The 24012-nt window shown below is 47.3% G+C and overlaps 1 protein-coding gene across 7 annotated transcripts in view; it reads left to right on the top strand.

The window, feature by feature from the left end:
* LZTS3 (leucine zipper tumor suppressor family member 3) overlaps positions 1-24012 on the top strand; it is a 141252-nt gene that overhangs the window by 102223 nt on the left and 15017 nt on the right. For 3 of the 7 annotated variants that reach the window (XM_048846360.2, XM_075128137.1, XM_048846361.2), the window contains exons 2-3: positions 18955-19059; positions 21375-21863. In XM_048846360.2, coding sequence (XP_048702317.1) covers positions 21414-21863 — 450 coding nt within the window. In that variant the 5' untranslated portion in view covers positions 18955-19059; positions 21375-21413. Of the gene's footprint in view, positions 1-18954; positions 19060-20148; positions 20428-21374; positions 21864-24012 lie in introns of those variants that run through there. The other 4 variants (XM_048846359.2, XM_048846366.2, XM_048846363.2 and 1 more) reach the window with 2 other exon arrangements.

Here is a 24012-nt window from a genome sequence, read left to right as displayed (position 1 = left end):
TGGGAGGAATGCAGCCATCCAGAATCAATCTGATAAAAACCTTTACACCCCAGCCTGCCATCACGTAGCCCCCATAGGATTTGTGTGTGTGTTTTGCACAGCACGATGGACTCTTGTATGATTAAATAGTTGTCAGGAACACTTTCCAATCCAGGCAAAAGTGCACTAGTGCCCCGTTACCCTTCCTCCTTCCCCTACTCCCTCTGTTCTCCCCTCCTGCTTCCTGGGTGGCCTGAGAAAGGAGCATGGATGTGGGGCTGCCCTTCCTGTGAGTGGCTTGTGGGAGCTGGAAGGGAAAACAGTTGAGTGGGAGGATTTATTTTATTCACCAGGAGAGTACATGTGAGCAAGATTGTCTCCTAAGGGAGCTGTGACCTGTCCACAGAGTGTTTGTTATGATGGTATGGAAAGCATTGACATGATGGCCTCCTCCAGCTGCTTTCTTCTGAAAGGAGGCTGAAAAAACTAGCACTGTTTACCTGAGAGAGAGTGATGAAGGCATTAAAAAGTAACGATTGGTCTCGAGAAGATGGATCGACCTCTGCTATTTGTCCTTCCTCTTAATACAAGAACAAAGGCACATTCAATGAAACTGAAAGGGGGCAAGTTTGCAAATTGAGTAAACGGAATATTTTATATACAATGAATGGCTAGCCTGCGGAACTCATTGCCCCAAGACATTGGTGAGGCAAAGAGCTTAGCAGGAGTGAGAAACTTGTCGTCTGCCTAGAGCAGCAGATTTCTGTATCCACGGGGTCCCTGAGCCATCAGAGGTTGGGAGTAACCTTGTATCTTCAGGTCTTGTTTTGTTTCTTTTAAATAACTTTAAAATAAGGGAAGCATTGTGAGAAATCCATTTTCTGTGGAAAAAGGAGGGTAAACTGGCTAGCACATGTGGTTTGTATCACAGTCGGAATTTCTCAGCTGTGTGACTTAGTCCGTATACTGTTAATGCTGAGTCTCCTTTAGCTTAGATGGTAGAGGCCTGTGCTCTTGAAATAAGAGGAGCTGAGTTCTATCCCTGCTGTCACCATGATGTTCAGCACTGACCATCGCGTGTCACACGGGCAACCGGGAAGTACAAGGAAACCAAGTAACAAACCCAAACGAGTACAAAATACTTGTGGAAGGACTTTGAATGCAGGGTCCAGAGTGATGTCATGATGTGAAAGGTTGAGTAATGGACCATTTTTTGCGAGAGGATACCAGACTGGATGGATCATTATTCAGCTCCAGGGTGGCATTCCTTAGGGCCGAGGTCATGTATTGCATTTGTGTGGAGCACCTTTCATCCTGAAGGGTTACAATACTCCCTACAGCTACACAGGAGTCAGTTCTGCCACTATGATGCTGCCCCTTCAGCCATGGGAGGTGCTAAACACTACCCAGCTGTGTAGGACAGAAAGTGAAAAATAACTTGCCCAGCTGAGACTTCAGGGGGAGCTTAGATGGGCAGAAAGTGCCGAAATAAGAATCTGGGGCTAACCTCCTCAGTCTAGCGAAAAGCTCCATGGGAACTATTCCCATGAGTGCTCAAGGCTTGCTCCTGTCTCCTGTAAAAAATAGTGGCTCTTCTACAAAGTGTTAAGTGGGTTCTGAAGTATCAGGGACAAATTCTCTTGTTTGAATGCAATTATCTAAACATGATACAAGAGGGGAAGAACCTTAGGACACAAGAAAGTTACTCCTAAGATGACAGTGGGGATTTTTAAGATTCACAGCTCACTTGTTACTACAGTAAATGGCAAAGAGTCTTTTGGGGTCACTACAAAACTCTCTCTAAATCACCCTTTTCCAAAGAGAGATTCACCCAGTCACTGCCCATCCAGAGATACCCAAGTTAATCAGTCAAGATGAGCCTGATTCAAGTCCGACTGGAGTCAGTATGGTTCGTTTCATTTGGAGTTGGATTGAATTCTTGGTCTGTTGAATATTTGTCTCTTGCTCCTGATTCCCCTTTTCCCCAGTTTTAATAATGAATCGGATCTGAAGCGTGGCTGGCCGTCAAAGGCCAGATTCAAAAGCCACTGAAGTCAACAAAAAGGCTCCTAGAGACATCAGTGGACTTTGCATCAGACCCCAGATGAGCACAATACTTACTTAGGTTGTAAGCTCTTTGGGGCAGGGACTACCTTTGTGGTATGTGTCCCTACAGTGCCTAGCACAATGGGGCTTTGTTCCCTGGTTGGTGACCTCCAGGCACAACCACAATACACATAATAAGTCTGATTGATATACCTGGTTGGTGTTAGCCAATGAATTCAGATGTACCTGCTTACAGTTTGCTACCAATTGCCATTAAACGGTTTCTTGTTGAACACTAACTGCAAGACGCTGCTTGGCTGTTCCAAACAGCACGTTAACGTCAGTAAGCCTTTTACATGAGCAGGTTCTCAGTTAGCTGCTGTTGTGGAATCCCTCCCTCTTGCCTGCCTTTGCCCTGTGAAAGCCAAAGACCAAACAGCCATGACCTTTCTTGTTAGTTTGGAGAGCCTGCTAAATACAACTGTGCTGTGGGCTTTCAAAGAGCTCTGTTACAAAGGGCTTTTGCTCTGTTTTCCTTGGGATTCACTTTTGAAAATGGACATTGATGAAACAGGGTGCTGTTTTTTATTTGTCTCTCGGGGAAAGTATTGTAGCTAGATGGGTAGATTTGATTGTCAGCGCTGTGTATTGGAAAACCTTACTCGGGCTTCCATCCTGAGTTCCTTGCACATCCAGAGCTCCTTCAGTGGGAGTTTCGGGTGTGCAGGAAATGAAGGCTCAATGCCCATGGAAGCTACTGGGAGCAATGGATGTACCAGGAATGCCATCTAGCTCTTGGTGGGGGAGAGCAGGAGACTGAGGCTGACTGCAGGTGTGAGTGTAGTTGCAGGCAGGCTGAAAATACAGCAGGGACAGCGTTTTGCTACTGGCTTCAATGGAGTCAGGCTTTCACCCAGAGTTTGTTTGCTTTAGACACAACAAATCCTGCATCATGGCAGAGGGTTAGACTAGATGACCCTTGCGGGTACCTTCTAACCCTGTGGTTCTGTGATGGCTTTCATAGTTTCTGTTGCCTTTCAGAACTTTCTGCCAACCTCAAAAACAGTTCAGTTAGACTTGAGGGCAAAGAATTGTAGAAAGGTCATAATTTGTGTTCTAAGATTAACTGCTCCCTACTCATATGCAGTTCTCTTATTTGGTTGGGCTTGCCCTTTAACATACAATTGTGCTCTGAAAAGGGGCTCTGTAAAAATGCTTTTGTGGGATTCCGCGGTTGTGCCTCAGTGGTTCCCGATCAAATGTGCTCACTCCACAAGCAAAACCATGAGTTTTCCAGCTGCCGGCCCTGCAGCCTCAGCCTGGGATCTGAGAGCCCTGCCAGGTTCAGGAGAGCAGTGAGTAGCAGGAGGGAGGGGATGTTTACCTCCTGTGGACTGCATTGGTGAGGCTGAGACTGGAATACTGTGTCCCATTTTGATGCCCACATCGCTTAAAAGGGATGTTGAAAAAATTGGAGACGGTAGAGAGAAGCCACAAAAATATTTGAGGGCTGGAGAAAATGCTTTACAGTGAGTGACTTAGAAAGCTCAATCTGTTGCGCTTGAAGATTGAGAGGTGACTTGATTACAGTGTATAAGTACCTTCAGGGGGAGAAATTACAGGTATTTTAGGGCTCTTTAATCTAGTCGAGAAAGGCACAACAAGAACGAGTGGCTGGAATCTGAAGCCAGACACATTCAAATAAAAAGTAAGGCACAGTTTTGTAACAGTGAGGGTGATTAGCCATTATCAAGGGAAGTCACCATTTCTTGATGTCTTCAAATCAAGACTTTCTGGAAGAGGCTTTAGTCAAACGCAAGTTTATTGAGCTCAATGCAGAGGCAACAGTAAGATTCAAGGGCCTGTGGTACACAGGTCAGACTAGATGATTTTATGGTCCTTTCTGGCCTTAAACTCTATGAAACTTTACTTCTCATGCAGCATTACTAGTGGTAAAGGTTCTACAGGTCACGTGAAGCTTTCAGAGTATGTCTTTAGTGACACCTGTGCAACCCATTGCCTTCCCCTGGGGGTTGGCATGGATGTAACTGATTGGAATTTAGTAAAGAATTCTGTTGATGAAAGAATTTCCTCTCCCTCGAACCACACTTCAATCCAGAGATGAGGCCCAAACCACCACATTCAGGTTCTGATCCAAACGCTTCCAAAGTTCAGGGGAGGCATGTTGTAATCTGGGGTTTTGCCTTAGTCAGCTATTCCCCACCCCCAGTTTAGAACCAGGTCCAATGCTTATTGAAATCTGTGTGAGTCTTCACTGGGCATTGGATCAGGCCTATAGTAACTAAGCTTAAGTGATGATCGTTTGGGATTTGCTCTGATTCAGCTCTAACTATAATAATGACTGATGAGCACAGCTGGAATGGCATGCAGTGAGTGCAAGATACTCTGTCATCCCTGCATACAGTAGGCTAGTAAAGTAGCAGTCGCTTCATTACCTGCAGGTGTTGTACATGTCAGCCTTGCGTTATTAACGTTGGGTGGATCCAGTGGAGATTTGTCAAGATGTCACATTCTGTACAAGAACCTGAGAGCATTAAGGAAATGAGGCCTGAATGTCCCAGTTCTGCAGCCAGCAAGGAAGGAGCTTCCACGAAATACGGGAGATAGCAGAGCGGCTTAACTCTTTTGGCTTAACTCTTCAGCTAAACTCCAGTGCGCCCTGTCCCGGAGCATGGATGTGTGTGTGCTCCCTCTACTCGATGGCACACCGTAGTGCTGCTCCTCTACGCATCAGGGCCCATTCCGTTGAAATAGTAGCAGGACTCTTTCTTTAGCTGAAATCTGGGAACATGCGTCGTTGGAGCTAGAGGTTGTAGTTTCTCTTCCCCATGTCCCTGGTGTACGGTTACCTGATGACTCGTGTCTGTGTCCTGTCTGCTAGGAAGTTTATACACACAGACACACAGAAGCAAGTCCAACAGTATTCTACTGGCCGATGTCTGGTCCCACTAACTGATACCGCTAACACTGCTGGGGGAAGAGGGATCTCAGATTTACATGGTGGTTTTTAAGGACATTTTGGCAGGGACAGAGTAAATTACTTTTCATGATTTTTAACTGTGTTTCCTCTCCAGCATTTGTTAATACTTCCATAGACTCTTTGTTCTCTACTAAATCTGTCCTCTTCCATATAGTAATCTATCTCCCCCTCATCCCTCCACTTCTGTGTTTCAAATGGAGCTGAAATTAACATGGCCCTTTTCATTTAACATCACTTACCTTTATTTCTACAGTACATCATCATGCCAGAATGAGACATTGTTCCTCCAAGCGGAACAGCTCTCTAGGAATAGTGTCATCTATTTAATTACTGCTGTAGAACCAACAGAGGAAGCACTAAATATTATGTTTATGTAGGTCCTGCAGAAATGTGTGCAGCATGTTTATTGGTAATAGAATGTTTGATTTTTTAAAAATCTAGCTAATGAGGGCTCAGAGAACTCTCTCCATTGATTATAACTATTATTAAAATGGGGCAGATATTCAAATACCCTTGACAACAACCCTGTGCTATAAAAATCAAACAGGGACCCCATGCTTTAGTTTTGATGCAAATTCACTGAATTTTTCGGGCTGGTTATTAGAATTTTGTATTCCTCAGACAACGGGTTGAATCCTTTCAGCAGCTGGAATGGCACAGAGGCTATGTATGTCTTCCAAATTTGTCTGTCGTTACAGTGCTAACAATTAACCTATTAGATGAGAAATAGTGAGGTCTTTATAATCTGGCCTAGTTCACTGTTCAACTGCTTATCTGAAAGCTTTTTTAAAAAAATTCAAATAATTTTAGACTTTGCAAATGAATTTGGCTAAAGCAGATCTGACGATAGAAGAGTAATCAGATCAACATAATTGTTGTTATTATTATAGCACCTAGAAGCTGCAACTGAGATTGGAGCCCCATTGTGCCATGCACTGCACAAAAAGACATAGTGAGAGACCATTGCTGCCCTAAAGAGTTTATGTACTAAATAAACCAGAGGTTGGCAATAAGAAGTCTGATCATCCTTAGTTCACAGATAGAAAACTGAGACACAGAGAGATTAAGTGACTTGCCCACAGCCCCACAGTGAGTCTGTGGCAGAGCCAGAAACTGAACCCAGATCTCCTGAGTCCCAGTCTAGCATCTTAACCACAAGATGATATTTCCTTGCCACTTTTAGAATTTAAGGCTCTCCTACTGCAGCAATGGGCATGCAGTATATTCCCAGGCAGATAGAAAGGTGATTGTATTAATTAGATATTGGGCCGGTAGGATGTTGTTAGAGCCATCTTTTCTGTCACAACATTAGAGAGTTAATTTGGAGTCTGTGCACTTTTGCAAAAGGATTTGCTGGGGACCCCGCTCCAGTATAATCCATCCAGACAAAGGAATTCCTCTCCAGCTTTTATTAAACACACAAAAAGAGTTCAGATTGAAATACTCGGAAATGGAAAGTTAGATCAACATTCATTCTGGAAAGGTTCCCTTGTCCTCCTTTTGTGTTTGCATAAAGCCTCTTAATCCAGGTTTTCATTTAAAGCCCCTTAGTAACCAAATGCCCTTTTTGGGGAGGGGGTGAAGAGCTGGTTCAATATTGATTTTTGTCTTAGTCATTTTTGTAGGATGCATCCTGCTGTTAAGATAAACATAACACAGAAGGGAGGATTGCAATGAATGGAAAACCTCTTCCCCCCTCGATGCTTGGTCCAGTTGTATGCTGCGGATGGGATACAACAGAGAGACAGGTCGGTCGCTAACAGGTTTCTTTGCCCTCCAGGCCTGGTCTTGATTCCCAGTCTGAGATGACTTCTGGCTGGTATGTTGTTCTGATGCCTTCTCACCTGGGTCTCCCCTGCATCACCGTAGGGTAACTCAGACTATTTCAGGCTGCCATGTGGGTTGCCATCATGGTATAATGGAAGGTAGTCTGTTCCAAAGCTGGCCAAGCTTAAAACCTATTAGACAGAAGGGACAATCTAAACAGACAAGCAAAATGTTATGGGTTATAGAATCACAGATTCCAAGGCCGGAAGGGACCATTGTGATCATCTAGTCTGACCTCCTGCATAACACAGGCCAGAGAATTTCCCCACAGTAATTCCAAGAGCAGATCTTTTAGAAAGCATCTGTCTGTCTACTCTTGTTTAAAATCTGTAGGGTTCAGCACAACGTAGTTCAGAGCAGCATTAGTGGAGGGAAAGGGTCTCACTTGGGCACCTAAAATCATGGCCAACATTTCCAAAAGTGGCTTCTAATAGCCATCTAGCATTTTAAAGATGGGATAAAAAAAGATAATAGAAGTGCTAAGAGAAGGATGGATGGTCTTGTGGTTAAGGCTCTGATATAGAAGCAGTAAATATGTAGCTAACAGCTATATGCCAGTAGCTTTTGAGAGGAGACTAGAGTAAGGTAGAAAGGCAGTGGACTGAGACTCTGGAGGCTTAGGATCAGTTCCTGGCACTACTACAGACTTCCAGGGTGACTTTGGGATCTCTGTGCCTCAATTCCCCATCTGTTAAAGGGAATGAGCATGCTTCCCTTCTCCCACCCTGGGCCCATGTTCTCTATTTAAATTGTCAGTCCCTGCACCAAAGACCTATCTCTTAACGCGTGAATGTACAATGCCTAGCACAATGCAACTCTGGTCTCAGTCATCACCTCTAGACTCTGCTGTAATATCAGTCACGGACCATGTGGTTACAGCAGCTGTCCCTATGTATCTGGGGATTTGTGCAGCCCCCATGGCATATCGTTGGGTCTACATGAAATGTGACCAAGAGTAAGTGCACTAGGGACCCTCATCTTTCCTCCTTCCGCTCAACCAAGAGAAGTTTTGTGACCACTTTCTCTCTGGGGAGCTGCCCTGCGGAGGGAAGGTGCCAGCCGGCCAGTGCTCAGGCTCCGTAGGAACTGGCTACAGCCAAATAAATTCTGTTTTGCTGGACAACAAGAGCCTGGCATAGCCCCAAAGCATTAGTGAGGGATGTGTATGACGTGCAGATGACAAACACCTGTCCCCAAGCTGGTAGGTTCGTTCCAGATGTTTTTCGTAGCTCCGTGCTATGCCCTGCTGGACCAGGCCTAGAAATCGGGTGTTCATCCATTCAGGAACAAGGGTCCTGTAGCCTTGACTCTGGAGGAAAGGGGCTATGTGCATCTGTGCCATGTTCCTAGTCCTGTCCCTGCCCAGTTCCCAGGGGCATGCTGTTCTGCTCAAGGGAGGCCAGGGATGCATCAATCATACTCTTCTTTCACAGCCAGCAGCACTTCAGTCTGGAGCAGAAGAGTGGGACCACATGGATCCTCTCCTCAGTGACTAACATCAAAGCTGTGTTGCGTGAATGTTTGGGATAGTTGAGGTAACCATCCCAAGAGTCACAGGCTGATCTGAAGCTTATCTGAGCCTCTCTGCTTAAGAAATCAAGTTGGGAACCTCATGTAAACTGTGTTTCTGTTTTTTGCCAGCAAGGTGGGAACACTGCTAGAACAGCATCTGTTGCGGTATTTAATGAGCAGCGTGTTCTCTGGGAAGGACCGTTGTACACTCATCTGTAATCCCAAAAGGAGACAAATCAACCAAACAGGGCCAAAGAGTGAGGTAATTAGTTTTAACCTCAGTCTTCTCTTCATGGGACTGTCTCTGAGGAAGGACTGAGGTAAAAACTGACCTAAAATCAGAGCTGGTCTTTTTTTTTTTTTTTTTAACCAATTTTTTTCCCTTAAGAAATTTCTTTTTTCCCCAAAAAATATTGGGCAGAAACAGTCATCAACGTTTTTGAAGTTTTTCAATTTCTCTGTGGAAAATGGTGTGCTCTTTATACCCTTTTCAAATTTTGTTATGCAAAAGATTCCCGACGGAGATTGCAAAATGTTGCATTTGCCAAAACTTGACTTTTCAGTAAACAAATATATCAGTAGCCATTTTGATACCAGTCTTCATGTTTTCCATTAATGTTCCAGAGGAAAAATTCACATTTTAAAAAAAAAGGTGTGGTGGGGGGAGAGGCAAACCCTTCAGAGCAAAAACATCTTGGCTATTTTGAAATGTTTCAGGAAGTAGGCTTTTGTGTTTTCCAACCAGAGGGCTCGATTCGGTGAATAGCGCTTTACGCCGGGAGCAGTCACTGGAACTGCCGAAGGAAGGGCACAGAATCTGGCTCTGAACGAGGGCTGGCTGTCGGTCACTATGTGTGAGGGGCTTGGGTGTTGGCTTCTTTCTGGGTGCCCGCAGAGCGGAGAGTGGTGGTGAGAGTAACTTTGAAGGGATGTCGTTCAGTTGCATGTTATGGGCCAGCGGTCTGCTATCTGCCCAGGTGTTGACAAGGCCTGTGGCTTTTCCTCTACTGCAAGGATGGGCAGCTTTAAGGTGGGAGAAGGCCACAAAATCCACTAAAATGCTTTGATGGGTTGTGTCCTGTCCAGGGGTTGGGATGAGTTGGAGAGCAAGCCCACCCCATATTCACCCCAGGGCTCCTGTCACACAGAGTTGGGCCCAGCTCCCTACTCTGTCCCATTTGTCTCTCACCACAGTGCTACATGACATGTGCAAGGTCCTCCCCTGCCCCCCGGCAACCCTCCCTGCTCCCTTCCTGGCCCTGGCCTACCAGATCCCATCCCCAATCTGGGTTGTGGCAGGCCAGATGAAATGATCTGGCGGGCCGGATGCAGCTCCCGGACCGCCAGTTGCCCATCCGTGATCTATGGTGTGAAGCAAATGTAAAAGCTGCTTCTAAAAAGATGTCAAGCTCCTCCCTGAATCCCAGCAGGCAAGGAGTTATCTCTTGGTTTAGCCCTCACCCAGGTAGACAGGGCAGAGATGCAAAGTAGGGATGGAGGCTGAAGGCCTAATCAGGCCCTTGGAGTCAAGCACTCTGCCCATTGGACTCAGTGAAAAGAGAGGACCCCCCACCCCAGAGCAGTTTTATAGGAGCAGAGAGGCTAGGTGTCTCTAGGGAGGCAGGGCTCCCCAGTTGTTTGATTCCTGGGCTTTAGCCTGAGCCGGGCCTGGTTTCTTTTGTTGATGGCCGTGGTGGGCTGGCTCAGGGGGTTGCGTCGAGGACCCACTGCCTTTTGGGTTAGCTCCTCAGCTGGTGTAAGCTGCTGTAACTCCTTCAACTTAATGCTTGAACAGTTTTTACACCAACTGAGGATCTGTCCCTTGTCTCTGATGCCTGTTGGAAGCCAGCGCAGGACGGTGGTAATTGAAAGTGGTGGCCGTCAGACTGGTAGCTTATAGGGGGTCAGGTGGTGGCTGACGCAGGGAAGAAAGGTAAGCAGCAGGATACGGACCCTGGACTTCAGGAAAGCAGACTTCGACTCCCTCAGGGAACGGATGGCCAGGATCCCCTGGGGGACTAACTTGAAGGGGAAAGGAGTCCAGGAGAGCTGGCTGTATTTCAAGGAATCCCTGTTGAGGTTACAGGGACAAACCATCCCGATGAGTCGAAAGAATAGTAAATATGGCAGGCGACCAGCTTGGCTTAATGGTGAAATCCTAGCGGATCTTAAACATAAAAAAGAAGCTTACAAGAAGTGGAAGGTTGGACATATGACCAGGGAAGAGTATAAAAATATTGCTCGGGCATGTAGGAATGACATCAGGAGGGCCAAATCGCACCTGGAGCTGCAGCTAGCAAGAGATGTCAAGAGTAACAAGAAGGGTTTCTTCAGGTATGTTGGCAACAAGAAGAAAGCCAAGGAAAGTGTGGGCCCCTTACTGAATGAGGGAGGCAACCTAGTGACAGAGGATGTGGAAAAAGCTAATGTATTCAATGCTTTTTTTGCCTCTGTTTTCACTAATAAGGTCAGCTCCCAGACTGCTGCACTGGGCATCACAAAATGGGGAAGAGATGGCCAGCCCTCTGTGGAGAAAGAGGTGGTTGGGGACTATTTAGAAAAGCTGGACGTGCACAAGTCCATGGGGCCGGACGAGTTGCATCCGAGAGTGCTGAAGGAATTGGCGGCTGTGATTGCAGAGCCATTGGCCATTATCTTTGAAAACTTGTGGCGAACGGGGGAAGTCCCGGATGACTTGAAAAATTCTAATGTAGTGCCAATCTTGAAAAAAGGGAAGAAGGAGGATCCAGGGAACTACAGGCCAGTCAGCCTCACCTCAGTCCCTGGAAAAATCATGGAGCAGGTCCTCAGAGAATCAATCCTGAAGCACTTGCATGAGAGGAAAGTGATCAGGAACAGCCAGCATGGATTCACCAAGGGAAGGTCATGCCTGACTAATCTAATTGCCTTCTATGATGAGATTACTGGTTCTGTGGATGAAGGGAAAGCAGTGGATGTACTTGTTTCTTGACTTTAGCAAAGCTTTTGACACGGTCTCCCACAGTATTCTTGTCAGCAAGTTAAGGAAGTATGGGCTGGATGAATTCACTATAAGGTGGGTAGAAAGCTGGCTAGATTGTCGGGCTCAACGGGTAGTGATCAGCGGCTCCATGTCTAGTTGGCAGCCGGTATCAAGTGGAGTGCCCCAGGGGTCGGTCCTGGGGCCGGTTTTGTTCAATATCTTCATAAATGATCTGGAAGATGGTGTGGATTGCACTCTCAGCAAATTTGCAGATGATACTAAACTGGGAGGAGTGGTAGATACGCTGGAGGGGAGGGATAGGATACAGAAGGACCTAGACAAATTGGAGGATTGGGCCAAAAGAAATCTGATGAGGTTCAATAAGGATAAGTGCAGGGTCCTGCACTTAGGACGGAAGAACCCAATGCACCGCTACAGACTAGGGACCGAATGGCTAGGCAGCAGTTCTGCGGAAAAGGACCTAGGGGTGACAGTGGACGAGAAGCTGGATATGAGTCAGCAGTGTGCCCTTGTTGCCAAGAAGGCCAATGGCATTTTGGGATGTATAAGTAGGGGCATAGCGAGCAGATCGAGGGACGTGATCGTTCCCCTCTATTCGACATTGGTGAGGCCTCATCTGGAGTACTGTGTCCAGTTTTGGGCCCCACACTACAAGAAGGATGTGGATAAATTGGAGAGTCCAGCGAAGGGCAACAAAAATGATTAGGGGTCTAGAACACATGACTTATGAGGAGAGGCTGAGGGAGCTGGGATTGTTTAGCCTGCAGAAGAGAAGAATGAGGGGGGATTTGATAGCTGCTTTCAACTACCTGAAAGGGGGTTCCAAAGAGGATGGCTCTAGACTGTTCTCAATGGTAGCAGATGACAGAACGAGGAGTAATGGTCTCAAGTTGCAGTGGGGGAGGTTTAGATTGGATATTAGGAAAAACTTTTTCACTATGAGGGTGGTGAAACACTGGAATGCGTTACCTAGGGAGGTGGTAGAATCTCCTTCCTTAGAGGTTTTTAAGGTCAGGCTTGACAAAGCCCTGGCTGGGATGATTTAACTGGGAATTGGTCCTGCTTCGAGCAGGGGGTTGGACTAGATGACCTTCAGGGGTCCCTTCCAACCCTGATATTCTATGATTCTATGATTTCAGGACAGTTCTCAGTGGGCAAGTGTCCATGTCACAAAAACCATCGCACACTGTTAGCAGTCTTGGTAAAGAGGCCAGGGCAGGGCTCATATACTACAGGGAAGAGGGCCATATAAGTACCCAGACCCATAAGTCCGGAACAGGCCTTGGGGCTGTGAAGGTGGTCCCTGCAGGGCAGTGTGGGGCAAGCTTTCAGTGTCTCTGTGTTAGACATTGCCTGGCACGAGAGAGATTCCTTGGGGAGTGTTAACAGTCTGTCTCTTTCACCAGCACTAAATTGACACGCCATTTTTTAAAAAAGGATAAAAGCGTCTCTCCGGTTACTTCATCTTGCCCTCAAAAAGTCAGTGTAAATGTCACCATGAAATTTACAAAGCTGATAACACTAAACTAGATTTCTTCCCTGAAACCCTGCTCATTTGATAGAGAACTTTGCATGTAAGTCTGTAACATTCTCTCCCCTTTCCTAGCACTGGGACCTTACAGTCACTCTGTGATATCAGCCACCGGCAGCAGGGATACCATAAAGGACAAGCGGCCTATAAAGACCAAAAATCCTCCAAAGTCATTGAAATAAAGATTACTCCTAAACACACACGTAATTAACTGAATGAAAAGTCTTCCCTGATTAGCATAATCCTCAGGCACAGAATGGGATGAGTTTTATTTGAGCCAGTTGATTTTTTTACACATCACTTTCCTTGGTGAGAGAGAGACAAACCCAGTTTCTGCAGTGCCTGGGAACCGGCTGGATTTATTGTCAGGCTGAGCTCTGTCATGGAGTTCCTATCATGTTCTTCCTTGAGGCCTTATGTGATGCACAGTGAGGTGGATGCAACTGTTGCACAACAGTGTAACGTCCACTAACACTTTGTGGTTGTTTGTCCCCCTGTAGTGGCTACACCATAGAATCATAGAATGTCAGGGTTGGGAGGGACCTCAGGAGGTCATCTAGCCCAACCCCTGCTCAAAGCAGGACCCGTCCCCAGTTTGTGCCCCGATTCCGAAATGGCCCCCTCAAGGATTGAACTCACAACCCTGGGTGGGTTTAGCAAGCCAATGCTCAAACCACAGAGCTATCCCTTCCCCCACCCCCCACCCCGATCTGCAAAAAGAAAAGGAGGACTTGTGGTACTGTAGAGACTAACAAATTTATTAGAGCATAAGCTTTCGTGAGCTACAGCCCACTTCATCAGATGCATAGAATGGAACATAGAGTAAGAAGACATATAGATACATACAGAGAAGGTGGAAGTTGCCATGCAAACTGTAAGAGGCTAATTAATTCAGATGAGCTATTATCAGCAGGAGAAAAAAACTTTTGTAGTGATAATCAAGATGGCCCATTTAGACAAGTTGACAAGAAAGTGTGAGTATATTTAACACAGGGAAATAGATTCAATATGTGTAATGACCCAGCCACTCCCAGTCTCTATTCAAACCTAAGTTAATGGTATCTAGTTTGCATATTAAGTCAGCTACTGCCTCAGCTCATCCTTGGCTTCAGTAGTAGACGCTCATGCTTTTAAATCCAGAGGTTTTTCAAGTTCTACAGCAAGTCAGCCTGGGCAATGATTACACCAGAACATTTGAGTGAAGGCTAATCTGCACTGAGCAGCAGGAGGTCTCTAGCCCCACTGCAAAGGAGTCAGAAGCACACAGGATGAAAAGGGGGCATAGAATGGAAGTGTCTGAGGTGTGGTCCTCATCATGATCATGTGGCATCCCTCTTAAGCCTAGCTTCTGGGCTGGAACAAGTTGATGTCTGCACAGCAGTGCTCTCATTAATGCAGGGTCAGGGTCCCCAGCACTCCCCATCTTCTTCACTGCTGACACACTGCATTCTTCACTGACGCTGGGCATCGTTGGGTCCGGAGGGGGCGAGAAGACAAACTTGAATACACTTGCGCTCTCTTTCATTTCATGTATACAATGTTTTGTGCCTTAACCGTGAAGTGTCCCCACCCTGAACTGGCAGGGCCACCTCAAGTGTGTCTACACTGCAATTAAAAACCCGTGGCTGGCCTGTCCCAGCGGGCTTAGGCTCCGGCTAAGGGGCTGTTTATTTGCAGTAGATGTTCAGGCTCAGGCTGGAGCCTGGGCTTTAGGACCCTGTCTGGTGGGAGGGTCCCAGAGCTTGGGCTGCGACATGAGCCGCATGGCTATACTGCAATTGAACAGCCTCTTAGCACAAGTCAGCTGGCACGGGCCAGCCGTGGGTTTTTATTGCACCCTCAGTCCCTCAGCTTTCGGTCGTTAAACTGGGACAGCGAAGGGGACCAGTGTTATGACCAGTCTGGAGGTCTTTTGTGATGTGGGCAGCTGTGCACTGGACTGAGGCTACCCACTTATTTGACACTGGTCACCAACCTGTCATCCCACAGTCACCACTTAAAATCCCTGGCAACGCCGGGGCATAAGGGCTCCTGTCCCTGGACCAACCCACTGAGCTCTTTCTTGCTCAGTCAGCTGAGCACTCAAGCTGGGAAGAAACGAGGCAGTGGTTTGTCGGTGTCTCGCTTTTGCCATGATCTCATCTGTCGGAGTTTGTTGCAGCAGCAGCTGATAACCCCTATTTCCCAGCAGGGCTTGGCAGGCACTTCGCTACTGCTGGGCTCATCAAGCAAAAGAACAAGCCGCGAGTAGAGGAGCTTTGGAGTGTCGCCGGCCAGGTGCGTGTCACCTGACATGCCTCTCGCTGTCATTTTGGCGTGGAGTTGCAGGTCTCAGGGCGCATGTGGTGCTGGCCTTAGCACGGCCGGAGCAACGCAGAGCTGACTGCATGCCATGAGGGCGACTGCTCACTTACAAACACCTCTGACTTCTACTCCCCCCTGCACTCCCTTCCCTGATTGCTGAGCATGTGCTCCAGGGAGCCCTGGGGAGAACCCTGACTCCAGTGCTGTTCAGACAGTTTCTCCTGTGGTGCCATTTCAGCGAAGGTCAAAAGCAGAGTGACTAGCTGGGAAAAAGAAAGGCCCTAATCCTTAGTGCTATCAGTGTGAAAGTGAATGGACAAAAGGCAATGAACTGCTACATAGACTCCCTGCACCAATATCTAGCTCAGGCAGGGGAAACTCCCATTGACTTCAGTGGAAGCAGGGTTAGACCAGTGCTGAGCAGCTTGCATGTGAAAATCCCACCCTGGAATGGAGAAGCCCTGTGACAGTAGATCACAAGGTCGCTCTCCCTGCCGGTGCAGGTCTGTTCCCTAGCGTATGTTCCATGGCGCTATCCTGTCTCAAAAGAACGGCGGTTCCATGTGTGCCTTCGGAAGCTGATCCACAGTCAAGTACACCTCACTCCTTGGATGCTTTTTTGGTTCTTTTGTTTTTGTTGCTCTTCAGTCTAAATTTTCCATAGCTCAGTTTCATCCCTTTACACCAAATACCAACTTCTGTTTCTCTAAATAACTGCTTGCTCTTTGGAGTTTACACCCTTCAAACATATGTGCACACTGCTGCTGTTATACTACCCCCAACCCTTGTACCAGTGTTTTCCTGTGGGGGTTCTGCTGTCTCCTTGAAGCCAGCGACTTATTACCTTGCCCAGATATTAAAGAAATAGGATTGGCTGCCTAAAGAGAGAGAATTTAGGGTGTGGGCTGAGCAGTCCTGAGGGAGGACCCATAGGAGCAGCCAAGCCTGGGTAGAAGGTTTGAGCAGAAGTTTGTTATATCATTGTTAATTTTTTGGTGTTAAATACAAACCCAAGAAAGGGGGTGAGCTTTGAGTCTTCTCAGTGTGTGGACACTGGTTTAGAGCAGGTTGGAAATTACATCTGCTCACACCCCTCCTTAGTGCTTTTATGGAAAAAATTCCATTGGGTTTAGTAGAGATTAAACCAATAGGGTTCTGGAGACATAACTCTGAAATCCCTAGAGTGTTCTATCCCTACTATAGACTCATGTAGGCTTGTTTAAACACTGATAATGAGGGTATCCTTCTCTATTCACTTCTGTAGGCTTTGTCCATAAGGGATGGTCCCTTAGCTAGGCAACCCACAATAAACTTAATCTTTCCTGCTTGACCAGACCCTTCAGCCCAGTACTCATTTTGAAGGCTATTATTTTCCGCATATCCACCTTCTTGTCATTGCCTTTCTGTTACAGAAGTGCCAGGGACTGGACTGGCTGATCCGAGTGCTAATTTATTTCACTCCGTTAAAAAGTGACTCTGTATAATTTGATTTGTAACAGTGACGGGCTGGAGGGCTCAGTGGTGGCATAGTCCTAGCAAGGGGCACCCGCACGGATTGAGATTTGGGGTGAGCTCCCTGCTTCTGCTGGAGTCATGCCTTCTCTGAATACTGCTACGCCTTCCCTGCCAGAAATGACTTGTCCCTGGGGGCTCAGAGCAAGTGTTTTGCCTTTCCAGTGAACCAGATCAGCGGTTCTCAACCAGGGGTCCGTGGTCCCCTGGGGGGTCTGCAAGCCCTTTAAAGGGGGCTGGGGAGCCCCACAGCTCGCCCTGAGCCCCAGCGCTGAAGCCGGGAGCGGTGCAGAGCTAAAGCCGGCAGCCCCACCCACGCCCCAGCCAGGAGCTGTGTGGGGCTAAAGACGGTGGCCCCCCCACCCTAGCCAGGAGTGGTGGGGGGCTAAAGCCGGCAGCCCCCCCACACCCCAGCCGAGAGCAACGCAGGGCTGATACCAGCACCCCCTCAAGCCCCCGAAGCCAGGAGTTGTGTGGGGCTGAAGCTGGCAAACCTCCCCACAAAGCCAAAGCAGCACTGGTAGCCCCCCACCCATACACAGCTCCTAGCTACCCCCTCCCTGCACCCTAAGCTACTCCTCGGCCTGCACACAGCCCCTAGCTACTCTATGTCTGCACCCTGAGCGGTTTTCAAACTTTTTGAACTGACTCCCCCCTTTGAGTTATATTTTTTGGTTGCGTTCCCCCCACAGCCCAGACATGCTCAGTGGCCTCCTGAGTGAGTCAGGGGGTGGAGGTGGCGCGCGCTCCCTCCCTGGATCCCCGCTGGGCGGGTCTGGCTTGAGCTCTGCCATCTCTTGCCCTCCCCCCGCAATAGAAGTAGAACTAGGCCTATGCCCAAGGATCCCCCAGCCCCGAGTTCCCAGCCCCCGCTCCCACTGGGCCCTGGCATTTTTATAGCATGTTGAAGGGGGTCTCAGCAAGAAAAATTTGAGAACCCCTAGACTAGCGTCTACCATTATCTGATATGTTAAGATAATGATTTCCCTGGGAGGATTCCCTGGGGCGCTTCGGTCTTGGGTGCATTTCAAGTGGCACAAGATGAACCCCTGGCCTAAACTGTTGATAGAGCTGGGATGTTCTTCTAGAATGAAGCACTAACATTTCCAGCAAGTGGCACTTCATAGAAGCATCTCTGACCAGGCTTGCTTTCTTGATTAATGAACACTTTCTTCAATCCTTCGCCCTTCTTCTCTGCAGCCCAAGTGCTCCTGGCAGACCAGGAGTACTAGGGGCTACATTTTAGTCGTAGCCTTTGGTAACATGAGAACAGCCATACTGGGGTCAGACCAAAGGTCCATCTAGCCCAGTCTCCTGTCTTCCGACAGTGGCCAGTGCCAGGTGCCCCAGAGGGAATGAACAGAACAGGTAATCATAAAGTGATCCATCCCCTGTCGCCCATTCCCAGCTTCTGGCAAACAAAGGCTAGGGACACCATCCCTGCCCATCCAGGTTGATAGCCATTGATGGGCCCAACCTCCATGACTTATCTAGTTCTTTTTTGAACCCTGTTATAGTCTTGGCCTTCACAACAACCTCTGGCAAGGAGTTCCACAGGTTGACTGTGTATTGGGTGAAAAGTGACAGCACCCACTGCCTTACAGTCGCATTGAGGGGTGGGAGTTCTACTGCTAACCGTGTGTCACCTCCCCTGTCCAGGGTTTTCTGTTTGAAATATATTCTGCCTGTTGTAATGTCAGACTGGATTTCTGTATAGGAGCTGGGGATCTTTTATTTGCTCAAAGCTATCAGGGTGAGATTATTTACAGGGAAGACCTGAAACTTTTTCTAACAGGACACGATGAGAGACAGGCCTGAACCAGAACCCCAGGTTGGAATCCCCGCATGCTTTCGTACCCTTACTCGCAAGAGCACAGGGTTAAAATATGGGCAGGGTGTGGGTGAAGACAGGGATTTGAGCATCCAGCTTTTCGCTAAGCCCTTGCCTCATGACTTGACAGCCACCTGGCACCAATCTCATTAATATGTGATATGGGTCCCCTGCCCAGCTCATCAGTTTTTCTCCTGTGCTTAGGTGCACAATTCTGCTCACCTGCCCTAGGCAGGATCAAGCCCTTTACACCATAAAGTGGTGTAACTTGCAGGGCTGCAGTTTGATCAGGTCACCTTTTCAGAGCAGAACCCAGGGAGGGTGGTGGCAACGCAAAGGGCAAAGTCCCTAGAAATGCAGCTGAATAAAAGAAAAGTCAAAAGTCATGGACCTCATTGTAATCTTTTATTTTTCCATTCCATTTTTAGTGCAAATAACCAGAGCCGTGAGTATGCTGTGATAACAGGGGACACTTGGGAGCGTAGGAGTTGCTGTATCGGAGCCGACCTTTAGACCTAAGCTGGCTCGCCAAAGTAAATAAAACCAATTGTCCTATTTTGCTTGGGGGAGGGCTAACCTCACAATGACACCCTGGGCGAATGAAACATCCCACTGAGACCCCCAGCATGGTCTGACCCTTTGTGTCTGAGCTGCTATGAACAGATCAGACGCACATGTCACTTTCCATTGAGGATCTCCAGGGTGGGATCTCCAGGCCCAGATTATTGTCACACGGCTCTTCCTTGTGATTTTTCTTCTTCCCTTGCATTCAGAATATTGGCCTTCTCTTCTAATAAACAACTGCCCATAGCTAGTATTGGATCAGATTCTCCAGTAATAACCAGTAGGGTGATCAAAATAAAGGAATTTCAGTTTTTTTAATAGAAATGATTTCATACTGATGAGGTGCTGGATTAAGTTAAACATTATTGAATTAACTAGTGATTGAAATGAATAGAAAACCTGGTGTTGTCATCAAGTATAACATTTTTCAGAGTAGCAGCCGTGTTAGTCTGTATTCGCAAAAAGAAAAGGAGTACTTGTGGCACCTTAGAGACTAACCAATTTATTTGAGCATAAGCTTTTGTGAGCTACAGCTCACTTCATCGGATGCATTCAGTGAAAAAAAAAAATTGTCATCTTCCCAGAAACCCTATTCAGACAAAATCTAGAGTGACCTGTTCTAGGGCTTTGTATTTTATGGGTTGGCCATGTCTTCAGGATCTGGTTGAGTATGGGTTGTGATGTCCTGGGGGTGCACATCTAGATGTCTGACGAGGACCATAACCAGAGATTGAGGATAAAAAGTACATCCTAATCTTTACACCAAAACACACACACACACCGTGCATGGTGGGGCAGAATTTTGGGAGCTTAGTTAGCATAGTTTGGGTGCTTGTGTAGTGCAGACGTGATCAATAAAGGTCATAAACCTAAAGTTTCAAATGACTAGTGATTTTGGGTACCCAATTTGAGACACTTTTAAAGAGGGCTTGATTTCCATAAAGTGCTGACCAACTGCCCTCTGAAAACCCAGCCCATTTAATATCCCTCATGTTGAGGACCCAAAAAATGAGGGATCCAAAATCACTATTTGTTTTTGAAAACACAGGCCATAGTTTATCACTCCAGAGGCTCAAAGCCTTGATTTAAAGAATTCTCCCCTGTGACCTGGGATGCAGCCATGAGGTCACCTCTTTGGCCAATCACTTAGTATGAAGATGTTCCAAGTGAGATGCCTGCATTGAAGAGAGGATGGAGATGGACTCCTGGGGCTGGAGGTTCAGGACTGGTGCATCCACACCTAAAACACTCTGGCTCCATTTGATGCTGGTACATATGAGGGAATTCAGAGGAAAGCCACACAAATGTTTACCAGGCTGGAGAAACCGACATAGGAGGTAAGAGAGAGAATTAAATACCAATAGTTTGGCTTCAGCAATAACGAGGAGGAACAAGATAAGCATCTGCAAGCGTATGAAGGGTAAACAGCCAAAGGGGACAGGGCTTGTTTAGGGTGATCAAAGGGAGAATGTTTAGCAAAAAAGAGAGTAAAAATTTGTAAAGGAAAATTTTAGTATGACTGTCATGGGGGGAAAGCTTTTTATTCCACAGCCTCCTACAGCTCACGTTTAGTCTCTCCAGGGAGGTGGTGGAAGTTCCATTGCTTAGGACATTTCAAACCATACTGGAAAATGTACTGGAGGGAACAATTCCACCCAAGCCCTGTGATGGACCAGGTGGGACCTCCATGGAGGAATGTTCCATCCCCAGTGACTGTTACTTTGGCCTGAGAGGTATTGCAGCAGTGACTCGGTAGCTGGGTCACCTTAAACCGATCAGACCCCAGTAGACTGCTGTTGGGCAGCGCTGCAACACATACCTGCTACAGCACATGTCCTGCTCCTCCAGCTCCGGTGAGCACAGACCTCAAGATCCCCAGATGGAGAGGAACCAGAGCAGTTCTGCTGCATGGGGACAGACAGGATTTGGGGAGCCTATGCAGCAGGGCTTCCTGCATGCTCTTGCCCATAGAGGCACACAGAACTGGGCAGGGGCAGATTAGGGGAGGAGCAGAGTCAGTGGATCTGCTGCTAGCGGAATCCACCAGCCATTGCTTCCCACAGGAGAAGCAGGGTCTCAACCGCCATGGGAGTTAACACAGTCACAGGAGCAGGTGCAGACCAGTAGCTGTCCTGCTCCGCAGGCTGGGAGGGGAGTATTCCTGCCCCAGTGCACACAGCCCAAGTGCTCAGAGACACATTTGCTCCTCTGTGTTCAGTGCTCAGCAAAGGCGAAATAGTAAATAAAGGCAATCCAGTAACTCTCTCCTTTTCCTCTCTTTCAGTGCCACTGACTCATGCCTCAACTTCACCTCTGAGTTGCCATGGCCAAGTTAGAGACCGTGTCTGCTCTTAGTGACCCAAGCTACCAGAGCCAGGACACCTTCCACTCGTTTGCCTCCAGGCCCTCTGAATCTGCCCCCCAAAACACTATGGGAAGCGTGGGCAGCGGAGTCGCCAATGAGCAAGAGTTTGCGATGAAGAGCGTGGGAACCAGGACTCAGAGCAGCAGCAGGCAGGCTGATGGCTCACGGAATGGCTATTCCACGCGGGAGATCTCTAACCGTTACTCCGGGGAGGAGAAGACCTACAAGTCAGAGAAGATCTCCAACTCCCTCTACATCAATGGGGACCTGCGCAAGAGTGAGAAGATGAAGACAGACATTTGTGGGAACGTTACCACCAACAACGAGAAAAACCTGCCACCTCCTCCCCAGTACAGAGAACCCAGTAACCCACCAAAGATATTGCCAGTCTCTGGCAAATTGGACCAGGTAAGATTCCAATATACCTTGGTGCCCTGTGACGCTTGCAGGGCGTAAGTCCAGTGATGCAAATCCAAACAGTGAAGCAGAGAGAACAGGACAGGTCTTGGTCTGTAATTCTCAGTGGTCTCAGGAGGCTAAGCAGAGTAAAACTCTACCTTCTGGGACCTCGTGGGATTGGTAATGAGTCTTTCACTGCTAGGCTACCCAAGTCAGAGTTAGGTCCAGATTTTTAAAGGTATTTAGGCATTCTTAGCATTGCAATGTCTCTGTGAGTTAGGAGCTGAAATATTTTCAAAAGGGATTTAGGCACTTAGGAGCCTGTGCAGGTGTCACAGATGTACGCCTCCATGTAAAAAGAGTTGGCTAGTGGCAACAGGGAAGCTAGACTCGTGAAACCCCAGACAAGTCACTTCACCTTGCTGTGCTGAACTGATACTTGAAATATTTTGAGATGCTCCAGTGAAAGGCTCTATGTGGGTTCAATCCAAAGCTTATTGAAGTCAGTTGAAAGACTCCCATTAATTTCAGGTTTCAGAGTAGCAGCCGTGTTAGTCTGTATTCGCAAAAAGAAAAGGAGTACTTGTGGCACCTTAGAGACTTACAAATTTGTTTGAGCATAAGCTTTCGTGAGCTACAGCTCACTTCATCAGATGCATTCAGTGGAAAATACAGTGGGGAGATTTATATACATAGAGAACATGAAACAATGGGTGTTACCATACACACTGTAACGAGAGTGATCACTTAAGGTGAGCTATTACCAGCAGGAGAGCGGGGGGGGAGGGGACGACTTTTTGTCGTGATAATCAAGGTGGGCCATTTCCAGCAGTTAACAAGAACGTCTGAGGAACAGTGGAGGGGGGGGGAATAAACAAGGGGAAATAGTTTTACTTTGTGTAATGACCCATCCACTCCCAGTCTCACTGCTATGGGTACCCGCATGGCCCCACAGTATGCCAACATTTTTATGGCTGACTTAGAACAACGCTTCCTCAGCTCTCGTCCCCTAACGCCCCTACTCTACTTGCGCTACATTGATGGTATCTTCATCATCTGGACCCATGGAAAAGAAGCCCTTGAGGAATTCCACCATGATTTCAACAATTTCCATCCCACCATCAACCTCAGCCTGGACCAGTCCACATAAGAAATCCACTTCCTGGACACTATGGTGCTAATAAGCAATGGTCACATAAACACCACCCTATACCAGAAACCTACTGACCGCTATTCCTACCTACGTGCCTCCAGCTTTCATCCAGACCACACCACATGATCCATTGTCTACAGCCAAGCTCTACAATACAACCGCATTTGCTCCAACCCCTCAGACAGAGACAAACACCTACAAGATCTCTATCAAGCATTCTTACAACTACAATACCCACCTGCTGAAGTGAAGAAACAGATTGACAGAGCCAGAAGAGTACCCAGAAGTCACCTACTACAGGACAGGCCCAACAAAGAAAATAGCAGAACGCTACTAGCCATCACCTTCAGCCCCCAACTAAAACCTCTCCAACACATCCTCAAGGATCTACAACCTATCCTGAAGGACGAACCATCACTCTCACAGATCTTGGGAGACAGGCCAGTCCTTGCTTACAGACAGCCCCCCAACCTGAAGCAAATACTCACCAGCAACCACACACCACACAACAGAACCACTAACCCAGGAACCTATCTTTGCAACAAAGCCCGTTGCCAACTGTGTCCACATATCTATTCAGGGGACACCATCATAGGTCCTAATCACATCAGCCACACTATCAGAGGCTCGTTCACCTGCACATCTACCAATGTGATATATGCCATCATGTGCCAGCAATGCCCCTCTGCCATGTACATTGGTTAAACTGGACATCTCTACATAAAAGAATAAATGGACACAAATCAGACGTCAAGAATTATAACATTCAAAAACCAGTTGGAGAACACTTCAATCTCTTTGATCACTTGATTACAGACCTAAAAGTTGCAATTCTTCAACAAAAAAACTTCAAAAACAGACTCCAACGAGAGACTGCTGAATTGGAATTAATTTGCAAACTGAATACAATTAACTTCGGCTTGAATAATAGAGACTGGGAGTGGATGTGTCATTACACGAAGTAAAACTATTTCCCCTTGTTTATTCCCCCCACACACCCTCCAC

This window comes from Caretta caretta, chromosome 4 (genome assembly GCF_965140235.1).
Source record: "Caretta caretta isolate rCarCar2 chromosome 4, rCarCar1.hap1, whole genome shotgun sequence".
Taxonomy (NCBI): Eukaryota; Metazoa; Chordata; order Testudines; family Cheloniidae; genus Caretta; species Caretta caretta.
Note: the sequence above shows the minus strand (reverse complement) of the source record. Positions and strands in the feature narration are given on the sequence as shown.